General features: G+C 38.6%; 3 protein-coding genes across 3 annotated transcripts in view; all 3 read right to left on the bottom strand.

Annotated features, from left to right (window-relative positions):
• Positions 1 to 4901, bottom strand: part of LOC103396920 (centromere-associated protein E-like) — a 12541-nt gene extending 7640 nt beyond the window's left edge. The window contains exons 1-2 of the mRNA XM_025053522.1: positions 2367 to 4901; positions 84 to 551 (exon numbers count right to left, since the gene is read on the bottom strand). Of these exons, the coding sequence (XP_024909290.1) occupies positions 84 to 551; positions 2367 to 4901 (3003 nt within the window). The remainder of the gene's footprint in view (positions 1 to 83; positions 552 to 2366) is intronic.
• A 4466-nt stretch (positions 4902 to 9367) lies between these two features.
• LOC112486528 (GRIP and coiled-coil domain-containing protein 2-like) lies at positions 9368 to 17176 on the bottom strand. Its single transcript, XM_025053517.1, has 2 exons — positions 9534 to 17176; positions 9368 to 9427 (listed from the first exon to the last, which is right to left on the bottom strand). Exons 1-2 carry the CDS (start codon positions 17172 to 17174, stop codon positions 9368 to 9370), a joined length of 7701 nt encoding a protein of 2566 aa, XP_024909285.1. The 5' UTR covers positions 17175 to 17176.
• A 5-nt stretch (positions 17177 to 17181) lies between these two features.
• LOC112486526 (paramyosin-like) lies at positions 17182 to 18968 on the bottom strand. Its single transcript, XM_025053513.1, has one exon. It carries the CDS (start codon positions 18520 to 18522, stop codon positions 17182 to 17184), a length of 1341 nt encoding a protein of 446 aa, XP_024909281.1. The 5' UTR covers positions 18523 to 18968.
• Positions 18969 to 18980: the final 12 nt, after the last annotated feature.

The raw sequence follows: 18980 nt of genomic DNA, 5'->3' as shown, positions 1-18980 counted from the left end.
TGACACGTAGCTGCTTCGTGGTCACTTTGTCTCTCTCTATGTTCATTATCAAGTTTTTCTTGAAGGCTTTGATTTTCACATACCATTTGTGCAACTTCATTTGTCAAGTGGGACAGTTTTTCTGCATCATTTTGCTGCTGTAAGGCAGCAGTCTCTTTTGTACGCTGCTGCTCCTTTAATGCATCTTCAAGTTTATCCTCTAGAATTTTCTTTCCAGAAGCCAGTTTTTGAATTTCCTTTTCCAGATAATCAAGTTTTTCTTCATCTATTTGCTGCTGGGAAATAGCAGCCTCATGGATACTCTGCCTCTGCTTCAAGGCATCTTCAAGTTTAACTTTGAGGCTATTGTTTTCAGTTGTCAGGTTTTGGTTTTCCTGATTCAAATACGACAGTTTTTCTGCATCCTTCTGCTGCTGAGCAGCAGCATTCTTTCCAAAATGATGTCTCTCATGCAGAGTATCCTCGAGTTTGGTTTGTAGCCTCTTGTTTTTAGATGAAAGCTGTTGGATATCGTTCATCAGATGGGTCAGTTTTTCTGCATCATTCTGCTGCTGAGAAACATAAGTCTCATAAGCATGTAGTTTCTCATTTAGAGCATCTTCTAATTTACTTTGAAGAGTCTTGTTCTGTGATGTTAACTGTTGGTTTTCCTGGGTGAGATAGTTTATTTTATTGATGTCCACTTGCTGCTTAGAGACAGCAGCCTGTTTGATACATTGTTTCTCAGTAAGTGAATCCTCAAGCTTTTCTTGCAGCTTCTTATTCTCCAATACCAGTTGCATAAAATCATTAGTCACGCTGTCGAATTTTTCTTTGTCCTTCTGAACTTGTATATCTATAGTTTCTTTATAACGTTGTCTCTCATTCAGAGCTTCCTCAAGTTTAAGCTCTAAACACTTCTTTCCTGCAAATAGTTTTTGTACTTCTTTCATCACATGGTCCAGTTGTTCTGCATCCTTCTTCTGCTTTAAAACAGCAGCCTCATGGACCCGTTTCTTCTCATTTATGGCATCCTCAAGTGTACACTGTAGGGTCTTGTTTTCACAAACTTGTTGTTGTACTTTATGAGTCAAAAGATCAATTTCTTCTACATATTTCTGTTGCTGTGACTCCATAGCTTCAAAAGCACACTGTCTCTCACCGAGGGCATTCTTTAATAGGTCTTGTAGTTTTTTATTGTCAACTGCCAATTGATGTATTTTTTTCATCAAACGCGACATTTTATGATTGTATTTTTGTTGCTGGGAAACAACAGTCTTGCGGTCATGCTGCCTCTTATTTTGGACAACTTCAAGTTTTACTTGTAGGTTCTTGTTTTCATCCACCAGCATTTGGAACTCACGAGTCAAACCAGCTATTTTTTCTGCATCAAGCTGCTGTTGAGAGACAAGAGCCTTGTACATTTGATGTTTGTCCTTCACGGCATCCTCAAGTCTATCACTGAGGCGTTTGTTCTCAAATGTCAGTTGTTGATTCGCATTAGTAAGGTGGTCTGTATCCTTTTGCCACTGACAGACCACTCTCTCGTCACAGTGGTGCCTCTCACTCACCATATTCTCAAGGTTAACTCGTAAGGTTGCATTTTCGGAAATTAAGTTTTGCATTTTATCAGTTAAATTGGAGATTTTTTCTGCATATGTTTGCTGCTGTGACGTGGCAGCTTCACAGACACGCTGTCTTTCAGTTAGGACATCCTGAAGTTTACCCTGCAGAATTGTTTTCTCAGAAGCCAATTGTTGTATTTCATTCATCAGGTGGTCCAGTTTATCGGTATCCTTCTGTTGCTGAGATTTTAAAACATCATAAACATGTCCTTTCTCTGCCAGAACATCTTTGAGCTTACCGAGCAGTATCTCATAATCTAAAGCCATTTGTTGTATTTTACTTGTCATATGTGCTATTTTCTGAGCGTCTTTCTGCTGTTGATTTTCGGATGCCTCACAAGCATGCAGTTTTTTACTTAGAAAACCCTCAAGTGTGCTTTGTAATTTCTTGTTATCAAAAATAATTTGTTGATTTTCATTAGTTAGTTGATTTAGCCTATCTCTGTCCCTCTGGTGCTGAGAGGCAGCAGCGTCAAGAGCGAGTTGCTTTTCATTCAAAGCCTCATTAAGTTTGCCTTCCAGGCACTGGTTGTCATGTTTGAGTTGTTGGTTTTCCTGAGTAAGGTGACATATTTCATCTGCATCCGTCTGTCTCTGAGTGATGTTAGCATAAGAGTGTTGTCTATCGCAAAAAGCATCCTCAAGTTTAACCTGCAAACTGTTGTTTTTGGATGATAACTCTTGATTCTGTTCTAAAAGATGAGCCAATTTTTCAGCATCTTTTTTCTGCTGAGATGCAGCATCTTCATACGCATGCTGTACCTCAGTCAGAGTATTCTCAAGTTTACCTTGCAGCCTCTTGTTCTCAGTAGTTAGGTGATGGACTTCGTTGGACAGGTGATCTAGTTTAGCAGCATCATTCTGCAGCTTCAATTGTGCAGCTTCCAAAGCACACTGTTTCTCACTCACGCTATCCTTTATTTTCTCTTGAAGCCTCTTCTTCTCAGAAGATAGTTGGTGGATTTTGTTAGTTAATTCCCAAAGTTTGTGCTCATACTTCTGCTGCTGGGAGACAGAAATCGTCTGATTGTGCCGTTTCTCACTGTGGAATTTTTCAAGTTTATCCTGCAGATCTACATTAGTAGAAATTAGTTTTTGGTTTTCATGAGTCAGCTGAGCCACCTTTTCAGCATCCTTTTGCTGCTGAGATACAAGAGCCTCATTGGCATGTTTTATGTCATGTTGTAAATCTTCAGCTTTAACTTGCAGTCTCTTGTTTTCATATGCCAGTTGTTTATTTTCATCATAAAGCTGATCAAGTTTAACTGCATCTTTCTGCTGCTGGGAGACAAGAGCCTCATAGGTCTGCTGTCGGTTCCCCAGCGCCTCTTCAAATTTAGCTTTAAGCTTCTTGTTATCTAAAGCCAGTTGCTGTTTTTCATGTGAAAGCTGGTCCAATATTTCTGCCTCTCTCTGCTGTTGAGAAGTAAGGGCTTCGTAGGCTTGCTGCTTCTCATTTAGGGCAACTGTAAGTCTATCCTGTAATTTTCTATTTTCAGAAGACATTTGTTGCAGTTCATAAGTAAGGTGGTTTAGCTTATCTGCCTCTTTCTGCTGCTGAGCTTCATATGCAAGCTGTCTGTCTTTAAAGGCATTCACAAATTTGCATTGTAATCTCTTGTTCTCAGAGATCACTTGTTGATTTTCACAAATGAGGTGTTCTAGCTTACTTGCATTCTTTTTCTGCTGGGAAGCAGCAACCTCATGAGCATCTTGTCTCTCCTTCAAACATTCTTCAAGTTTGTCTCTAAGACTCTGGTTGTCAGAAGTCAAACTTTGGTTTTCTTGAGTGAGCTGTGCCAGTTTTTCTGCAGACTCTAGCTCTTTACAGGTGACAGCCTCACCAAAATGCTGTCTCTCACTTAAGGCACCTTCAAGTTTCACGTGTAGCTTCTTGTTTTCAGAGGACAGCTGTTGGTTATCATTCATCAGATGTGTTATGTTTTCAGCATCTTTTTGCTGCTGAGAAACAGAAGCCTCATAGACTTGGAGTTTCTCATTTACAGTATCTGCTAGTTGGCTGTGAAGAATCTTATTCTGGGAAGCTAGATCTTGGTTTTCAAGAGTAAGGTTGTTTATTGTGGTTATATCCATTTGTCGCTGAGAGTCAGCAGCCTCCTGTGTATGCTGTCTCCTATTCAGGGCTTCCTCAAGTTTATCTTCCAGTGTTTTCTTTTCAGAAGCTAGTTGTTGGTTTTCTTTCGCTAAGTAATCACATTTTTCTTGATCTTTTTGCTGCTGAGAGACAGCAGCCTCATGAGCACTATTGGTCACCTTCAGAGATTCTTCCAGTTTTTCTTGAAGACTTTTGTTATCAGAAATCATACTTTGGTTTTCTAAAGCAAGATGTTTGAGTTTCTCTGCAGCGATTTGCTGCTGAGAAACAGAAGCCTCACGAGTTTTGCGTGTCTCATTTTGAGCATCCTCCAATTTGCCTTGAAGACTCTTGTTCTGAGAATCCAGTTGTTGGTTTTCAATCATGAGGTTGTTGATTTTACTGATGTGTATCTGCTGCTGAGAGGTAGCTGCCTCTTTCAGATGCTGCTTCTCATTCAGGGAATCCTCAAGTTTTCCTTGTAACCTCTTGTTCTCAGATACAAGTTGTATGATTTCATTTGTCAGATGCTCAAATTTTTCTGCATCCCTCTGCAGCTGTAAATTAGCAGCCTCTTTTGTTTGCTGTCTCCAACTTACTGCATCTACAAGTTTAACTTCTAGTCTTTTCTTTTCAGAAGATATTAGTTCGATTACTTTTGTCAGTTGGGCAAGTTTGCCTGCATCCCTCTGCTGCTGAGAGATAGCAGACTCTCTTTCATTTCTGGCATCCTCAAGCTTCCCTCGTAGAACTGTGTTCTCAGACACTAGCTTTTGGTTTTCATGACTCTGATGTTTAATTGTATCTCTATCTGTCTGTTGAACTGCTATAGCAGCATCTTTGACGTTTATCTCTTTCAGGGCTTTCTCAAGTTTACCATGCAACCTTTCATTCTCTGACGTTAGCTGTTTATACTCATGATCCAATAAGTTGATTTTATCTGTGTCCTTTTGATGCTGAAGCAAAGCATCCTCTTTTGCTTGGTGTTTTTTATTCAGCGCATCCTCAAGTTTCTCCTTTAGACTGATGTTATCAAAAGCCAGTTGTTGATTTTCATGAGTCAGACTGGTAAGTTTCATTGCATATTTTTGGTGCTGAGAGTCAGCAGTCTCTTTGGCATGTTGTCTCTCATTTACAATATTTTCACATTTTTCTTGCAGCCTTTTGTACTTGGAAGCCAACTCTTGGTTTTCACAAGTCATATGGCTTATTTTTTCTTCATCTTTCCTCATAGAGAGAGCAACATCTTGAAGCTTATCTTGCAGTTTCTGGTTTTCATTGGCTAGTCGTTGATTTTTATCTGTTAAATCGTTGTGTATATCTGTCATCTTCTGCTGCCATGAGTCAGCTGTTTCTTCGGCACAGGCTCTTTCATTCTGAGAAACCTCAATTTTTACTTCAAGACTCTTCATCTCAGAAAGCATTTGCTGCCTTTCATTCAAGGCATCCTCCAGTTTTCCTTGTAAACTATTGTTTTCAGAAAGCAAGTTTTGATTCACATGAAGGAGTTCTTGTATCTTTGCCTCATTTTTCTGTTGCTGATGTGCAGCAGTGTCTTCAGAACATAGTTTTTCACTCCGGATGACCTTCAGTTTATCATGGAGATTCATATTTTCGGTTTTTAGTTGTTGGATTTCATTAGACAGGTACTCAGATAGTTCCTTGTCCTTTTGATGTAGTGAGTCTCCAACCTCTTTTAAGTGTTGTCTCCCATTAAGGGCATTTTCAAGTTGATCTCGCAGATACTTATTATCACAAATTAGGGTCTGACTTTCCTGTTTAAGACAAGCTAGTTGTTGTGCATCTCTCTGCTGCTGAACAACAGTGGCCTCGTGAACTTGCTGTCTCTCATTCAGGGAATCTTCAAGTTTAGTTTGAAGACTTGTGTTGTCAGTGATAAGTTTTTGGTTCACTTGACTAAGGTGATTTATTGTGTCCACATCCTTCTGATGCTGGCATGCTGCAGCACTCTTTGCCTGCTGACTTTTATTTAGGCACTCCACAAGTTTATCTTGCAAGCACCTATTTTCAGAAGATAGTTTTTGATTTTCTTGGCTAACGTCTTTCAGTTTAACTTCAACCTTCTGCTGTTGAAGGTCAGCAACTTCCTTGGCATGATGTGTCTCATTAAAGACCTGCTCAAGTTTGTCTTGCAGTTGTTTGTTATCTGTCGTTATTTGATCGATTTTATTAGTTAAGCGGTGTATTTGTTCTAAATTCTTCTGCTGCTGAGAGTTAGCACCCTCTTTAATGCTCAGTCTCTCTTTCAATGCCTCTTCAACTTTACCTTGTAGCGCCTTGTTCTCGGAAGCCAACTGTTGGTTTTTGCAAGTTAGATTTCTGATTATATTAGCACTCTTCTGATGAGAGGCCTCAGCAGTCTCCTCAGCATACTGTCGCTCATCTACAGCCTCTTTATGTTTACCTTGCAGGCTTTTGATCTTGGACTGAAGCTCTTGGTTTTCATGACTGAGATTATTTATTCTATCTTTATCCTTCTGGTGTTGACATGCAGCAGTCTGTTTAGACATCTGTCCTTCACTGATAGCATTTTTTAGTTCACTCTGCAGATTTTTGTTTTCAGAAATCAGTTTTTGGACTTCCATTGTCAGTTGGTTCAACTTTTCTTTAGCATTCTGAGTCTGTAAGTCTGCAAGCTCTTTTAAGTGCTGTATTTCCTTAAGACTTGCTTCCAGTTTACCTTGCAGATACTTGTTGTCAGAATTCAGGTTATGGTTTTCTTGCGTCAGACTGGCCAGTTGTTCTGAATCCTGATGCCAACAGGCAGCAGGATCTTTAGCATGATGTCTTTCAATAACAACTTCATCAAGTTTATCTTTTAGCCTCCTGTTGTCAAATACCAGTTGTTGGATTTCATTAGTGAGACTGAGCATTTGTTCTTGAGTCTTTGAGTGTTCAGACTCTGTAGAATGCTGTCTCTCATTTACAGCATCTTCAAGTTTACCTTGGAGCTTTTTGTTCTCTAATGTTAGTCTCTGATTTTCATGAATTAGAAGTTTATTTTTGTCAACAGCCTCATGAGTGTGATGTTTCTCATTTAAGGCCTCTTCAAGCTTACCTTGCAGTCTCTCGTTCTCAGAGACAAGCTGTGTGATTTTGGCAGTTAAATGGTCAATTCTATCTTCATTCTGCTGCTGCTGTGAGTCACAAACATTTTTCAAATGCTGTATCTTATTTAATGTATCCTGAAGTTTATCTTGAAGTCTCTTGTTTTCAGAATTTAAGTTATGGTTTTCTTGTATCTGATGAGCCAGTTTCCCTTCGTCTTTGTGCTGAGAATCACACAGTCTGTCGTTCAGTGCATCTTCTAGCCTGCTTTGAAGAGTTTTGTTATCTGATGCCAGCAGTTGATTTTCACGAATAAGGTTATTTATTTCATTTTGTGCATTTTTAATATTTTCTTCTAGTGTCTTCTTTTCAGAGGTCAACTGTTGGATTTCTTTAGTTAAATTGTCTCTTCCTTCTGCATCCACCTGCTGCTGAGACACAGCAGACTGTTTTTCATTCACAGCCTCCTCAAGCCGTACATGTAGAATCTTGTTCTCAGAAAGCAACTGTTGGATTTCATTTGTCAGACTGTTCAATTTCTCTGTCTCATTCTGCTGCCGAAAAACAGAAGATTCATAGACATGCAGTCTTTCATTCAGTGCATTCTCTAGTTTTCCTTGTAGAATCTTGTTCTCAGATGCCAGCTGTTGGTTTTCCTCAACCATTTTTCCCACTTTGTTAATGTTCTTCTGTTGCTGACAGTTGGCAGTCTCTTTAAAGCGCTTGTTCTCTTTCAGCGCATCCTCAAGTTTTTCTTCCAATCCCTTCTTCTCAGAAACCAGTCCTTTAATTTCTCCAGCCATTTTTTCAAAATGTTCTGTATCCTTCTGGTGCTGATAAAGAGAAGCTTCATTGGTCTGCTGTCTGTTATTAAGGACCTCTTTCAGTTTACTGTGTAGCCTTTTGTTCTCAGACATGAGTTGATTGATTTTATACAGTTGATCTGCATCATTTTGCTGCTTCAACACAGACGCCTCAAATAAATGAAGTCTCTCATTGAGTGCATCCTCAAGTTTACCTTGTAGAGTTTTGTTCTCTAAAGAAAGTTGGTGATTTTCATTAGTGAGTTTGTCGATCTTGTGTGTGTCCTCTTGCTGTTTTGAGTCAACAGCCTCTGTTAATTGACGTTTATCATTTAGGACATCATCAAGTGCACCTTGTAAACACATCATTTTAGAGGTAAGATTCTCGTTTTCTTTTTCCAGAACAGACAGTTGTTCTGTATGTTTCTGTTGCTGACAGGCTGCAAAATCTTTAACATTTTGTGTCTCCTTCATAGCATCCTGCAACCTCTTATTCTCAGATGCTAGTTTTTGAATTTCATTTGTCAATTGGTCCAGTTTTTCTTCATATTTTTTCTGCTTAGAGAAAACAGACTCATAAGTACTTTGTCTCTCCCTCAGGGTGTCCTCAAGCTGACCTTGTAGCTTCTTGTTTTCAGAGGTCAGTTGTTGATTGCCAAAAGTCAGACTAGCCACTTTCATTGCAAACTTCTGCCTCTGAGACGCAGCAGTCTCTTCAGTGTAATCTTTTTCAGCGAGGACATTGTCAAGCTGGTTTTGCAAGGTCTTCTTTTCAGATATCAATACTTGTATTTGATAAGTGAGATGGGCCTCTTTTTCTACATAATTTTGTTGCTGAGATGCAGCAGTTTCGGTAACACATTCCTTTTCATTTAGAGCATCTACAAGTTTACCTTGCAAGTCTTTATTCTCAAACTCTAGTTTCTGGTTAATATGAATAAGGTGATTTATTTTTTCTTTGTCCTTCTGATGCTGAAGAACAGCAGCATCTTTCGCTTGTCCTTTCTCATTTAGAGCATCCTTAAGTTTACTTTGCAGTTCTTTGTTCTCAAACAATAGTTTCTGGTTTTCATGACTTAGTTGATTTATTTCTTCAAGTTTACATTGAAGCCTAATGTCCTCGGAAACACTAATGTTTTCAGGAGCAACATATTCCAGAACATCTGCTTGTCTTTGCTCCTGTGATTCAGTAATCACTTTGGTGCACTGTTTACCCTGCAGAGCATTTGCAAGGTTGCTTTGCAGGACCTTGTTCTCAGAAAGCAAGACTTGTATCTCATTTGTAAGTTTGTCCAGTTTGCATTCTTCTGCATTCTTCTGATGCTCAGATGCAGCAGTCTCATAAACACGCTGAGGGACATCTACCTGTTCAACATGCCTTCTCTCTTTAACGGCATCCTCAAGGTTAGCCTGTAGTCTCTTGAGTTCAGAAACCAGTTGTATATTTTCATTTACTAAATCTTCCGTTTTGTCTGTGTTTTGTTTTGTCTGTGAAAAGCCTGCAGTTTTTCTGACAAAATGCCTCTCCTTCAGCACATTCTTCAGTTCATATTTAAGCCTCTTGTTCTCAGAGATTACAGTTTGGATTTCCACAGTTAGATGGTGCATTTTATCTAGGTTGGCATTCTGCTGAGTCTCAGCAGCCTCTGTTTTACTTTGTAAATGCAAGTCATCCACAATTTCTTCCTGTAGTCTTCTGTTCTCGGAAGGCAATTGTTCACTAGCAAGGTGATTTAACTTATCTATATGTTTCGGTTGCTGAGAGACATGGGTGTCTTTGGCATCAGGTGTCTCATTTAGGGCATCGTCCAATTGTGGTGGCAGACTTCTATTTTCAGAGCCCAGTTGTTCTTTTTCTTTACTCAAACAGGAAAGCAGCATTGCTGTATTTTGCTTTTCAGTGTGAACAGCCTCTTCACTATGTTGTCTTTCATTTAGTTCAGTATCAAGTTCTTTTTCAACCTTTTTCAACCTTTTATTCTCAATGACTAAATGTTGGTTTTCCACAGTCAGAGGGTCTGGTTCATTTACCTCCTTTTGTGGCTTGTTGGCGTTAACCTCAAAATGTTGCTCTCTTCGATGTTGTATATTCTCCAGTTGATCTTGTAACTTTGTATTCTCAGATACTAAGTGTACAATTTTTTTCGTCAAGTTCTCCAGTTTTTTTATATTTCTTTGCGGCTGTGGCTCCACAGCCTCTGTAGAACGTCTTTCTTTCAAGACACTAATAAGTTTATTTTTCAGCCTCTTCTTATCAGAAACCAGTTGTTGCATTTCCTTCATCAGATGGTCCAATTTTTCTTTATCCTTTTGCTGTTGAGAGTCAGCAGACTCATAAAGACATTGTTTCTCATTTATGACCGCCTCAAGTTTATTTCGTAGACTCTTGTTCTCAGAAAAAAGTGTTTCGTATTTTTTATTAAGGTTTTCGACCTTATCTAAATCCTTCGTTTCCTGAGAGGTAGCAGCCTCTTTTGCATGCTGTATCTCATTCAGCGCAACCTCAAGGTCACATTGCAACCTCTTGTTCTCAGAAGATAGTTGTTGATTTTCACAGGTAAGGTAGTTTATTTCATCTGTATCAGTCTGATGCTGATAGGACGCAGTCTCGTAAGCATACTGTCTTTCAGTTATGGCCTCCTCAAGTTCTTCACTAAGGCTTTTGTTTTGAGAACACAATTGTTGATTTTCAAAAATAAGTTTGTCCACTATACTCTGGTGCTCATTTAATGTCTCTTCAAGTTTGCTACGCAACCTTGCATTCTCAGAAGTTAGTTGTTGATTTTCATGTGTTAAATTGTTAATTTTAGCTGTTTCTATCTGCCGAGCGGCAACATCAGCATCTTGAGCACATTGGTTTTTGTTCAAAATAATTTCAATTTTGTCTTTCAGACTCTCATTTTCAGATTCCTGTTGATGGATTTTGTTGATGAGTTCAGGTGTTTTTTCTAGGTCTGAGGCGTTCTGCTCTCGTGGGTTTGTAGCCTCTTTTGTAATATAACACTTTTCTACAACGTTATCAAGTTTAATACGCAGTCCATTATTTTCAAAAGCCAGTTCCTGTTTTTCATTCATAAGTTGGTTTATTTGATCAGTTTTTGTCTCCAGCTGAATTGCAGCAGCTTCAGAGACGTGCTGTTTTTCATTAAGGACGTCTTTCAGTTTAACTTTCAGCATCTCATTCTCAGACACCAGTTTAAAGATTTGTCCATTCAGATTCTGTAAGTTTTCTACGTCCTCCCGTTCTAAATTTGCGCCCTCTTTGATTGCCTCTCTGCCTTGCAAGGTATTGTGAAGTGTATCGACTAATGCTTTCTTTTCAGTATTAGACTCATCAACGCATTCACGCTTATGCAGCGCACCTTTAAGTTCTTCATGCAGCCTTTTGTTCTCTGTTGCTAGTTGTTGGTGTTTATGATTAAGGTTGTTTATTCTGTCTATGAAATGTTGTAGCTGACAGACAGAAGGGCCTTTAACCTGCTGACTATCACCCTCTATTTTAGCTTGAATACTATTGTTTTCAGTAGCAAGTAGATTTTCATAGATCATATCGGATGGTTCCTCTGCAGATTCTTGCTCGTGGAAGTCAAAAGCATTTTGAAGTAACAGTCTCTCATTCAGTAACTTCTCAAGTTTAGCTTCTAGCCTTTTGTTCTCATTAGCCAATTGTTGACATTTTTGGTTAACACAATCAAGTGAACTTGAATCATTCTGTTGCGGTGAGTCAGTAGGGTCTCTTGTCAGGACATCCTCAAGTTTTCTGTTTAGTGCCTGATTCTCAAAAGATAGTTTTTGCATTTTATTATTCAAATCCTCTAATTGTTCTTTGTTCATTTGTTGCTCAGATCGTGCTGTCTCAAAACTGTTCTCTCTTTCATTCGTGGAGCTATTATTTTGAAGAATTTTGTTCTCATATACTAGTTTTCTATTTTCATGACTTATATTTTTTTCTTTATCAGTTTGCTGATTAGATGCAGTGCCCTTCCCAGCAGCCTCTCTTTCATTTTGTCCAACATTAAGCATGCATTGCAGCCTTTTGTTCTCAGCAACCAGGTGTTTAATTTCCTCAGTCAGAGTATTGAGTTCTACTGATTCTTTTCTGATTCTACACTGTTGCTCTTTCATTGCATTTTCAAGGTTGGCTTGCAGGCTCCTGTTCTCAGATGTTAGTTTTTGGTTTTTGTCCTTAAGTTGATGTATTTCCGCTTCACTATTTCGATGAAGATTTTTAGCCTCAATAGCCAGTTGTTTCTCATTCAGGGCAACCTCAAGTTTGCCTTTCAGATGACTATTCTCAGAATCCAGTAGTTGGTTTCCACAGACAAAGTCATTCATTTTAGCATCATCTAGTTGGTATAGTGAGGCAATAGCCTCTTGGTCAAATTGTTTCTCTTTAAGGGTTTCCTCGTGCTGCCTTTGCAGCCTCTGGTTTTCTGAAATAAGGATTTTCATGTTATCATTCAGAGAGGCCAATTCATCTGCATCCTCCTTTGTCAGTGAAACGGTCATTTCATTTTCTTGCTGCTTTTCATTAAAAGCATCTTTTAGTTTATCAAGCAAGCATTTGTTGTCGGATGTCAAATGCTGGATTTCATGAGTGAAACCCTTTATGTTTTTCCCATCGTTCTTCTGTTGGTAGGCAGTAGCATCAGAAGTACACTTTCTTTCAAGCATGGCTTCATTAAGATCACTTTGCAGACTCTTTTTCTCAGAAGCCAATTGATGGATTTCTTGAGTCAGGCGATCCAGTTTCTCTTTGGCCTTGTGCCAGTGATGTTTAGTACTGTCAAGTTTCTCTTTTAGCATTTTGTTTTCTGAGTGCAGTTGTTGAACCTCAGTGTTCATAAGGTGCAAGTTTTGTGATGACTCATTTTCTATAATTACAGCAGCCTGTGAGGTGCACTCTTTGTCACCAGGCACACACTCATGTATATCTTTAAGGTGCATTTTTTCAAATGCCAGCTGATCTTGTTTCATAACAAGGTGGTGCACATTATATTCATCTGTTTGCTGGTGCGATGAAGCATGATCATCAGCAGGTTGTTTTCCTTGTAATGAATCCACAAGTTTTTCCTTTAAGCTGTCATTTTTAATGTGCAATTCTATGTTTTCTTGAGTCAAACAGGCCAATTCATCACTGTGTATCTGCAGGTCATTTACTTTATCCTGTAACCTGATGTTTTCAGAAGAAAGTTTTTGATTTTCATCACTAAGGTGGTTTATGGTTTCAATGTCCTTCTGGTGTTGTAAAGCAGCGGCCTCAAATGTGCATTGTTTCTCATTTAAAGCATCTTCTAGTTTTCCTTCAAGTTCCTTGATCTCAAAAGTTAATTTTTGATTTTCGCATAAAACAATTTGTATGCTCTCTGCTTCACTCTGTTGCTCAGTGGCACCAGCCTCGTCATGAAGCGTTTTCCTTTTTTGGCTATCTTCATGCTGACTTAGAAGCCTCTTGTTTTCAGAAACCAGCTGAATTTGGTTATTTCGATCATTTTGCGTATCTGCATCCTCCTCTTGCTGAGAAACAGTGATGCCGTGCCTCTCTCTTATGGCATCCTTCAGATCGTCTTTTTTGTTCTCACAATCCAGTTTATCTATGTTCTTGTCCTTCTGCAGCTGTGACTTTCCCGACTCTTTAGCAATATTTCTCTCATTCAGTATACATTTTAGGTCATCTTCTAGCTTCTTCTTTTCCATCTGCAGTATCTGAATTTCTTTGGTCAGATTGTTTTGTTTTTCTGCCACATTTTGTAACTGAATGGCATTTGCCTTCTGAGCATTTTGTTTCTCATTTACAGCATCCTTAAGTTTATTTTCTAGCCTCTTGTTCTCAGAACCTAATTGTTGGTTCTCATGGTCAATAAGGTTTATTTTTTCCACATCTTTCTGGTGCTGCAATTCAAATTTTTCTTTCTCTTGCTGGAAATTATTTAGGAGATTCTCGATTTTAACTTGTAAACTCTTGTTTTCAATAGTGAGTTGTTCGTTATTTTTGACCAAATTGGCCAGGTCTTTGGCATACTTCTGCTCTTGGAAATCAGAAGCCTCTTTAAAAAGTTGTTTTTCTTTCAGAACATCTTCAACTTTGTCCTGTAGCATCTGGTTATCAAAGATTAGTTGTTGGTTTTGACTAGAAAGACTTTTCAATTTTTCCAGCTCTTTCTGCTGATGTGCGATAGCGACCTCATTACCATGTTGTTGTTCGTAAAGGGCACTGTCTTGTTCCTGTTGTAGCTGCTCATTTTGAGATGCCAAATGCTTGATTGTATTTGTCAGATATTGCATTTTTTCCGTTATCTGCTGCTGTTCTTCCGAGGTGCTTTTGGCAAGCTGTCTTTCATTTTTCTCTATTCCTTGTGTCTCATAAAGGGTGTCCTCTGGTTTTCCATCATGCATGATATTCTTAAAGGCCTGTTTTATGTCTTTATCTTCAAATATTTGCTGTCCCGAGTAAGCAGTTTCATTAGGACCCCCTCTCTCACTCAGCACATCTTTAAGTTGGCATTTTAACCTCTTGTTCTCACATTCCAGTAGATGGATTTCACTGGTCAGAATTTGCATTCTTTCTAATTCATTCTGCTCTTGTGGGTTAGTAGACTTTTCAGCAAATTGTCTTTCATTCAGGGCATATTTCAGTTCTTCTTCTAGTCTGTTTTTCTCTGATGCCAGAGTTTGTATTTCCTCTTTCAAATGGTCCAGTTTTTCTGTTTCTTTTTGCTGCTGGGAGACAACGGTCTCATTTACACGTTGTTTCTCATTCAGTGCGTCCTGAAGTTTACCTTGCAGCCTCTTGTTCTCAGAGACCAAACTTTGGTTCTCTAGGTTTAGAAGGTTAATTTTATCATTGTCTTTCTGATGCTGAATGGCGTAAGCTTCTTTTGCCTCCTGGATATTGCTCAGACAATTTTCTATTTCACATTTTAAACTCATGTTTTCAGATGCTAGTTGTTGGTTTTTATGAATCAAATTGGCCAGTTCCTTTGCATGCTTCTGTTCCTGCGAGTCAACAGTCTCTTTAAAAAGCTGTCTCTCACTTTGGAAAACCTCAAGTTTGTCCTGTAATCTTCTTTTTTCAGAAGCTAGTCGCTGAATGTCATCAGTAAGGTTATGTATCTCCTCGTTCTCCTTCTGTTGCTGAGAGGCAACAGACTCTTCATCAAAGTGCCTTTCTTTTAAGGCACTGTGAAGATTGCCTTTTAGCATCTCATTCTCAGAAACTAACGTTTTGACATTCAAAGTAAGTTCCTTGATTGTGTTAGTAAGTTGGTCGATTTTTTCTGTGTCCTCCTCCTGCTGTAAAGCAGCGACCTCAGTGGAATGCTGTCTTTCGTCTTTTAGTTTTTGGTATTCAGATTTCAGATAATGTATTTCCTTTAAATCATTTTGATGTTGCGATATAGCAGCTTCATGAATAAGTTGTTTTTCTTTCAAGGCATCCTCAAGTCTACAGTGTAAACCATTTTTCTCAGATGCCAGTTGTTTGATTTCATTTGACAGATGCTCCAACCTTTCCATGTCCCTTTGATGCTGCGAGTCTGCAGCTTCCTTGGAATGCTTGAGCTGGTCTTTTAAACCCTGGTTTTCAAAAGAAAGTTGTTGTTTTTCACTTGAAAGGGTACAAATCTTCTTTTCATCTTTCTGTTGCTGAGTGGCAGCAGCCTCATGATCAAACTGCTTTTCTTTTAACCCTCTCTCGTGTTGGCTTTGCAACCTCTTGTTTTCTGAAACAAGGATTTGGAGCTTTTCATTTAGTCTTTCATTCTTTGAAGACATTTGCTGGATTTCTTCAGTTAGATGTTTTATTTTATCAATATCCTCATGATGAAACGCAGCCACTTCTTGAGTTGGTTGTCTATCATTCAAAGCAACCTCAACCTTTTTCTTTAACATCTCATTTTCAGAAGCTATATATTTCATTTTATTTGCCAAATTCTCCAGTTCCTGTTTGTCCTTCTGCCGTATTGAATCAGCAGCTACTTTGATTTGTTGTCTCTCCTTAAGAACATCTTTAAGTTTACCCTGCAGGTTCTTGTTGTCAATTGCCAGTTCCTGGATATCCTTGTTAAGTTGGGTTATTTGATCTTCTTTATGCTGATAGTCCCTGTCAACCTGCTGTTTCTCATTAAGGCAATCTTCTAATTTACACTGCAACTTCTTGTTTTCACTAATCAGCCGTTGGTTGTCATTTGTTAGACTCTCTAAAGTTTCCTTAAAGTCTTCCTGCTGCTGTAATTTCACAGACTCTTTGATAAGCAGCCTCTCATTCAAGGCAGGGTCAAGTTTAGCTTTCAGCACCTTGTTCTCAGAAATCAATTGGTGGATTTTGTTATTCAAATATTTTACTTTATTTACAATATTCTCTTGCTGAGAAATGTTGTTTGTACAAAGTCCCTCTCTTGGTCTTGCCCCTCTTGGACATTGCGTCTCAAACAGGGCATCTTTACATTTTTCCTCCACCACCTTATTCCCATCTTTAGTCACATGTTCCAGTTTTTCAGTATCCTGCTGTTGTGAGTTGGCAGCATATTTAACTTCAAGTTTAGCTTGAAGACTCTTATTATCAAAAGCCAGCTGCTCAATTTCATGAATAAGTTGCTGTATTTTATCAGTGTCCACGGAACATTGTCTTTCATTCAAGGTTTCTTCAAGTGTGCTCTTCAATCTCTGATTATCAAGAACCAGTTGTTGGATTTCACGAGTCAAACACTCGTGTTTTTCTGCATCCTTTTGCTTCTGGTTTTTAGCAACTTCATAAGCCTGCTGTCTCCAACGAAGAGCATCCTCAAGTTTCTCTTGCAGCATCTGATTTTCAGAATTAAGTTGTTGTATTTCAAGATTATTGTGGTCCATTTTATCTGGGTTCTCTGGCTGTTGAGAGACACCAACCTCAGAAGTATTTAAGGCAGTGTCACACTTAACTTGTAGAATCCTGTTAGTATAAGCCATGTGATGATTCTCCCCTGTTAGATCCTGAGAGGAAGCAGTCTCAATAACACACAGTCTCTCATTTAAGGACCCTTCAAGTTTCTCTTTTAAGCACTTGTTACCAGTCTGCAGTTTTCTGTTGTCTTTAGTGGGATAAGCCCGTTTTTCTTTCTCTCTACATTGCTCAGAAATGTTGGCCAAATGAACAGACTCTTTTTTATTTAAGACATCTTCCAGCTCTTTATGCAGACTTTTGTTTGATAAGGCAAGTTCTTGATTTTTATTAGCAAGTTGGTTGATTTTATCAATATCATTCTGTTTATCATTTAAGGCATTTTCAAGTTTGTCCTGCAACATTTTGATCTCGGAAATGAAATGCAAATTTTCATTAATGAGATTTGTTTTATTTAAGTCTTTTTGGTAAGAGGCATGGGCCTCAAATGCACAGAGTTGCACATTTAGGGCTTCATCAAGTTTACCTTGCAGCCTCTTGTTCTCGGATGCTAGTTGTTGATTCTCGAAAAGGAGATGGCCCAGCTTATCTGCCTCATTTTGTTGTCGTTGAGAAAAGGCTGCATCTAAAGAGTACTGTTGCTCATAAAGTAATTTTTCAAGCCTTTTTTTCAGACAGTTGTTTTCTGAGGTCAGAGTCTGATTCTCATTACTCAGTGTGACCATTTGTTGTTCATTCATTACTCAGTGTGACCATTTGTTGTTGACATTTGGGGGGCACATGTTCATCATCCTTGGAAGAACTACGTCTTTCGTTATGTGCATTCTCAAATTTGCTTTGTAACCTCTTGTTTTCAGCTGACAGCATTTGATTTTCATAAGTGAGTTGGTCAACTTTTTCTGCATCTTTTAACTGCATAAAGTCTGCAGCATCATAGACATGCTGTCTTTCAGTCAGGGCATCCTTAAGCTGAGTTTGCAACCTCTTGATTTCAGTGGTAAGTTGTTTATTTTCATATGTCAGTTGGTCCAGTTGATCCGTATCCTTTAGTTGCTGAGAGAGAGCAGCATCATATGAAAGCTGTTTCTCATTCAGGGCATCTTCCAATCTACTGTGCAGCAATTTGTTTTCCGAAGCCAGTTTTCGGTTCTCGTGGGTGAGAAAGTCAATTTTGTCAATGTCCTTTTGCTGCTGACAGACAGCAGCATCATAAACATCCTGTCTCTTGTTCCATGAATCCTCAAGTTTACATCGCAGGCTTTTGTTTTCATCGCAAAGACTTTGAATTTCATTTGTCAACTGTTTTACTTTATCTGCATTCTTCTGCTGCTGGGTAACCACTGCAACATACTCAGTATGGAGGTTGTCATATTTCTTTTGTTCCTTTTTGAGATCTCCTACCAGCTGGCTTTCCTTATCTTGTAGCAACAACACACTTTTGTCTTTTGCATCTATATCATTTTGAAGAGTTTGATTTTTGAGGTGTAACGACTGAATTTCTTTGTTTTTGATGAGATTTTCCTGCTTTTGGATGTGGAGTTGATCTGTTATGTCCGTAATTTTGGCCAATTTCTCCTTCTCGTCATCTTTGAGCTTCTCAATAACGTCTTTGTCTTGTTTAAGTTCATTTGTCATTTTAGCCATTTTCATTTGAAACTTTGCATGCCTTTGCCGCTGCTCCTGATGTGACCTTTCGACATCTGCAATAAGTGCCTTCAAGTGATCCACTTCAGCACTAAGACTGGCTGTCTGAGCTTCTTTTCTTTTTAGCTCTTTAGCCAGAATGTTATTTTGTTTTTGCTCTCTTGACAGTACTTCTGTTTGTGAAACTTGATCTATTTGGATCTTTCTTAAGTTCTCCTGAAGCACAGCATTTGCTTTTTTTAAGCTCTGCAAGGCTTCTTGTAGATTAGTGGATTCATCTGTCACGGCAGTGTCATGTTTTACACAGTCTGGTTGTTCTTCTGTTGTCTTTGTTTCAATTTCCACTTTATCCTCTTCTTTAGCCTCTAGGATGTTATCTCCTTCCTCATCACTTACCTCAGGACCGCTTCCTTCTCTCAACATTGACATTTTGTCAAATTTCTTATTTCTTCATACGTGCTCTAAAGTTCTATTGATGAAACCAGATTATTTTCCAGGGAGAAGTTTACTTGGTTGCTAAGAAGTGACAATGGCATTCATAATGTTGCATTAGTGCCTCTGATTGTATTTTCAGTCAGAACCTTAGCTTTATTTCTTGTCTTGTTCATCTTTCCATACCTTAAGTTTTTGCACTGAACAAGTTTATGACTTTAAGAAGCATTCTACGTGTTTGTAATGTTTTTCTGGCATCTGCAATGATACATTACTGTTTGCTTATGCTTTTTTACAATAATTGTATCTAGAAGTCTTGCTTTTATATTTACAAGTTCATCAGGCCTTGTAGTGATTTCTTTAGCTGCAGTTAAGAATTATATGTCAAAGCACTGTAGTTGTTTTACCTGTACACTTCCACTGCTGAGATCCATTATGTTTTACTGACACTTCCA

Source organism: Cynoglossus semilaevis, chromosome 2 (assembly GCF_000523025.1).
Source record: "Cynoglossus semilaevis isolate Cse_v1.0 chromosome 2, Cse_v1.0, whole genome shotgun sequence".
Lineage (NCBI taxonomy): Eukaryota > Metazoa > Chordata > Actinopteri > Pleuronectiformes > Cynoglossidae > Cynoglossus > Cynoglossus semilaevis.
The sequence above is the reverse complement of the archived record's forward strand: the minus strand, read 5'-3'. Positions and strand labels throughout refer to the sequence as shown.

Bases quoted from the DNA above. Each gene is read 5' to 3' on its own strand.
- LOC112486526 (XM_025053513.1), bottom strand. From the start codon at position 18,522: ATGTCAATGTTGAGAGAAGGAAGCGGTCCTGAGGTAAGTGATGAGGAA.
- LOC112486528 (XM_025053517.1), bottom strand. From the start codon at position 17,174: ATGGTCACACTGAGTAATGAGAATCAGACTCTGACCTCAGAAAACAAC. The intron at 9,428-9,533 runs GTTGAAAAAGAA...GTTTGAGTAAAG, and splicing joins AGAATAAAAGGTTGAAAAAG to AAAAAGAACAACTGGGCTCT.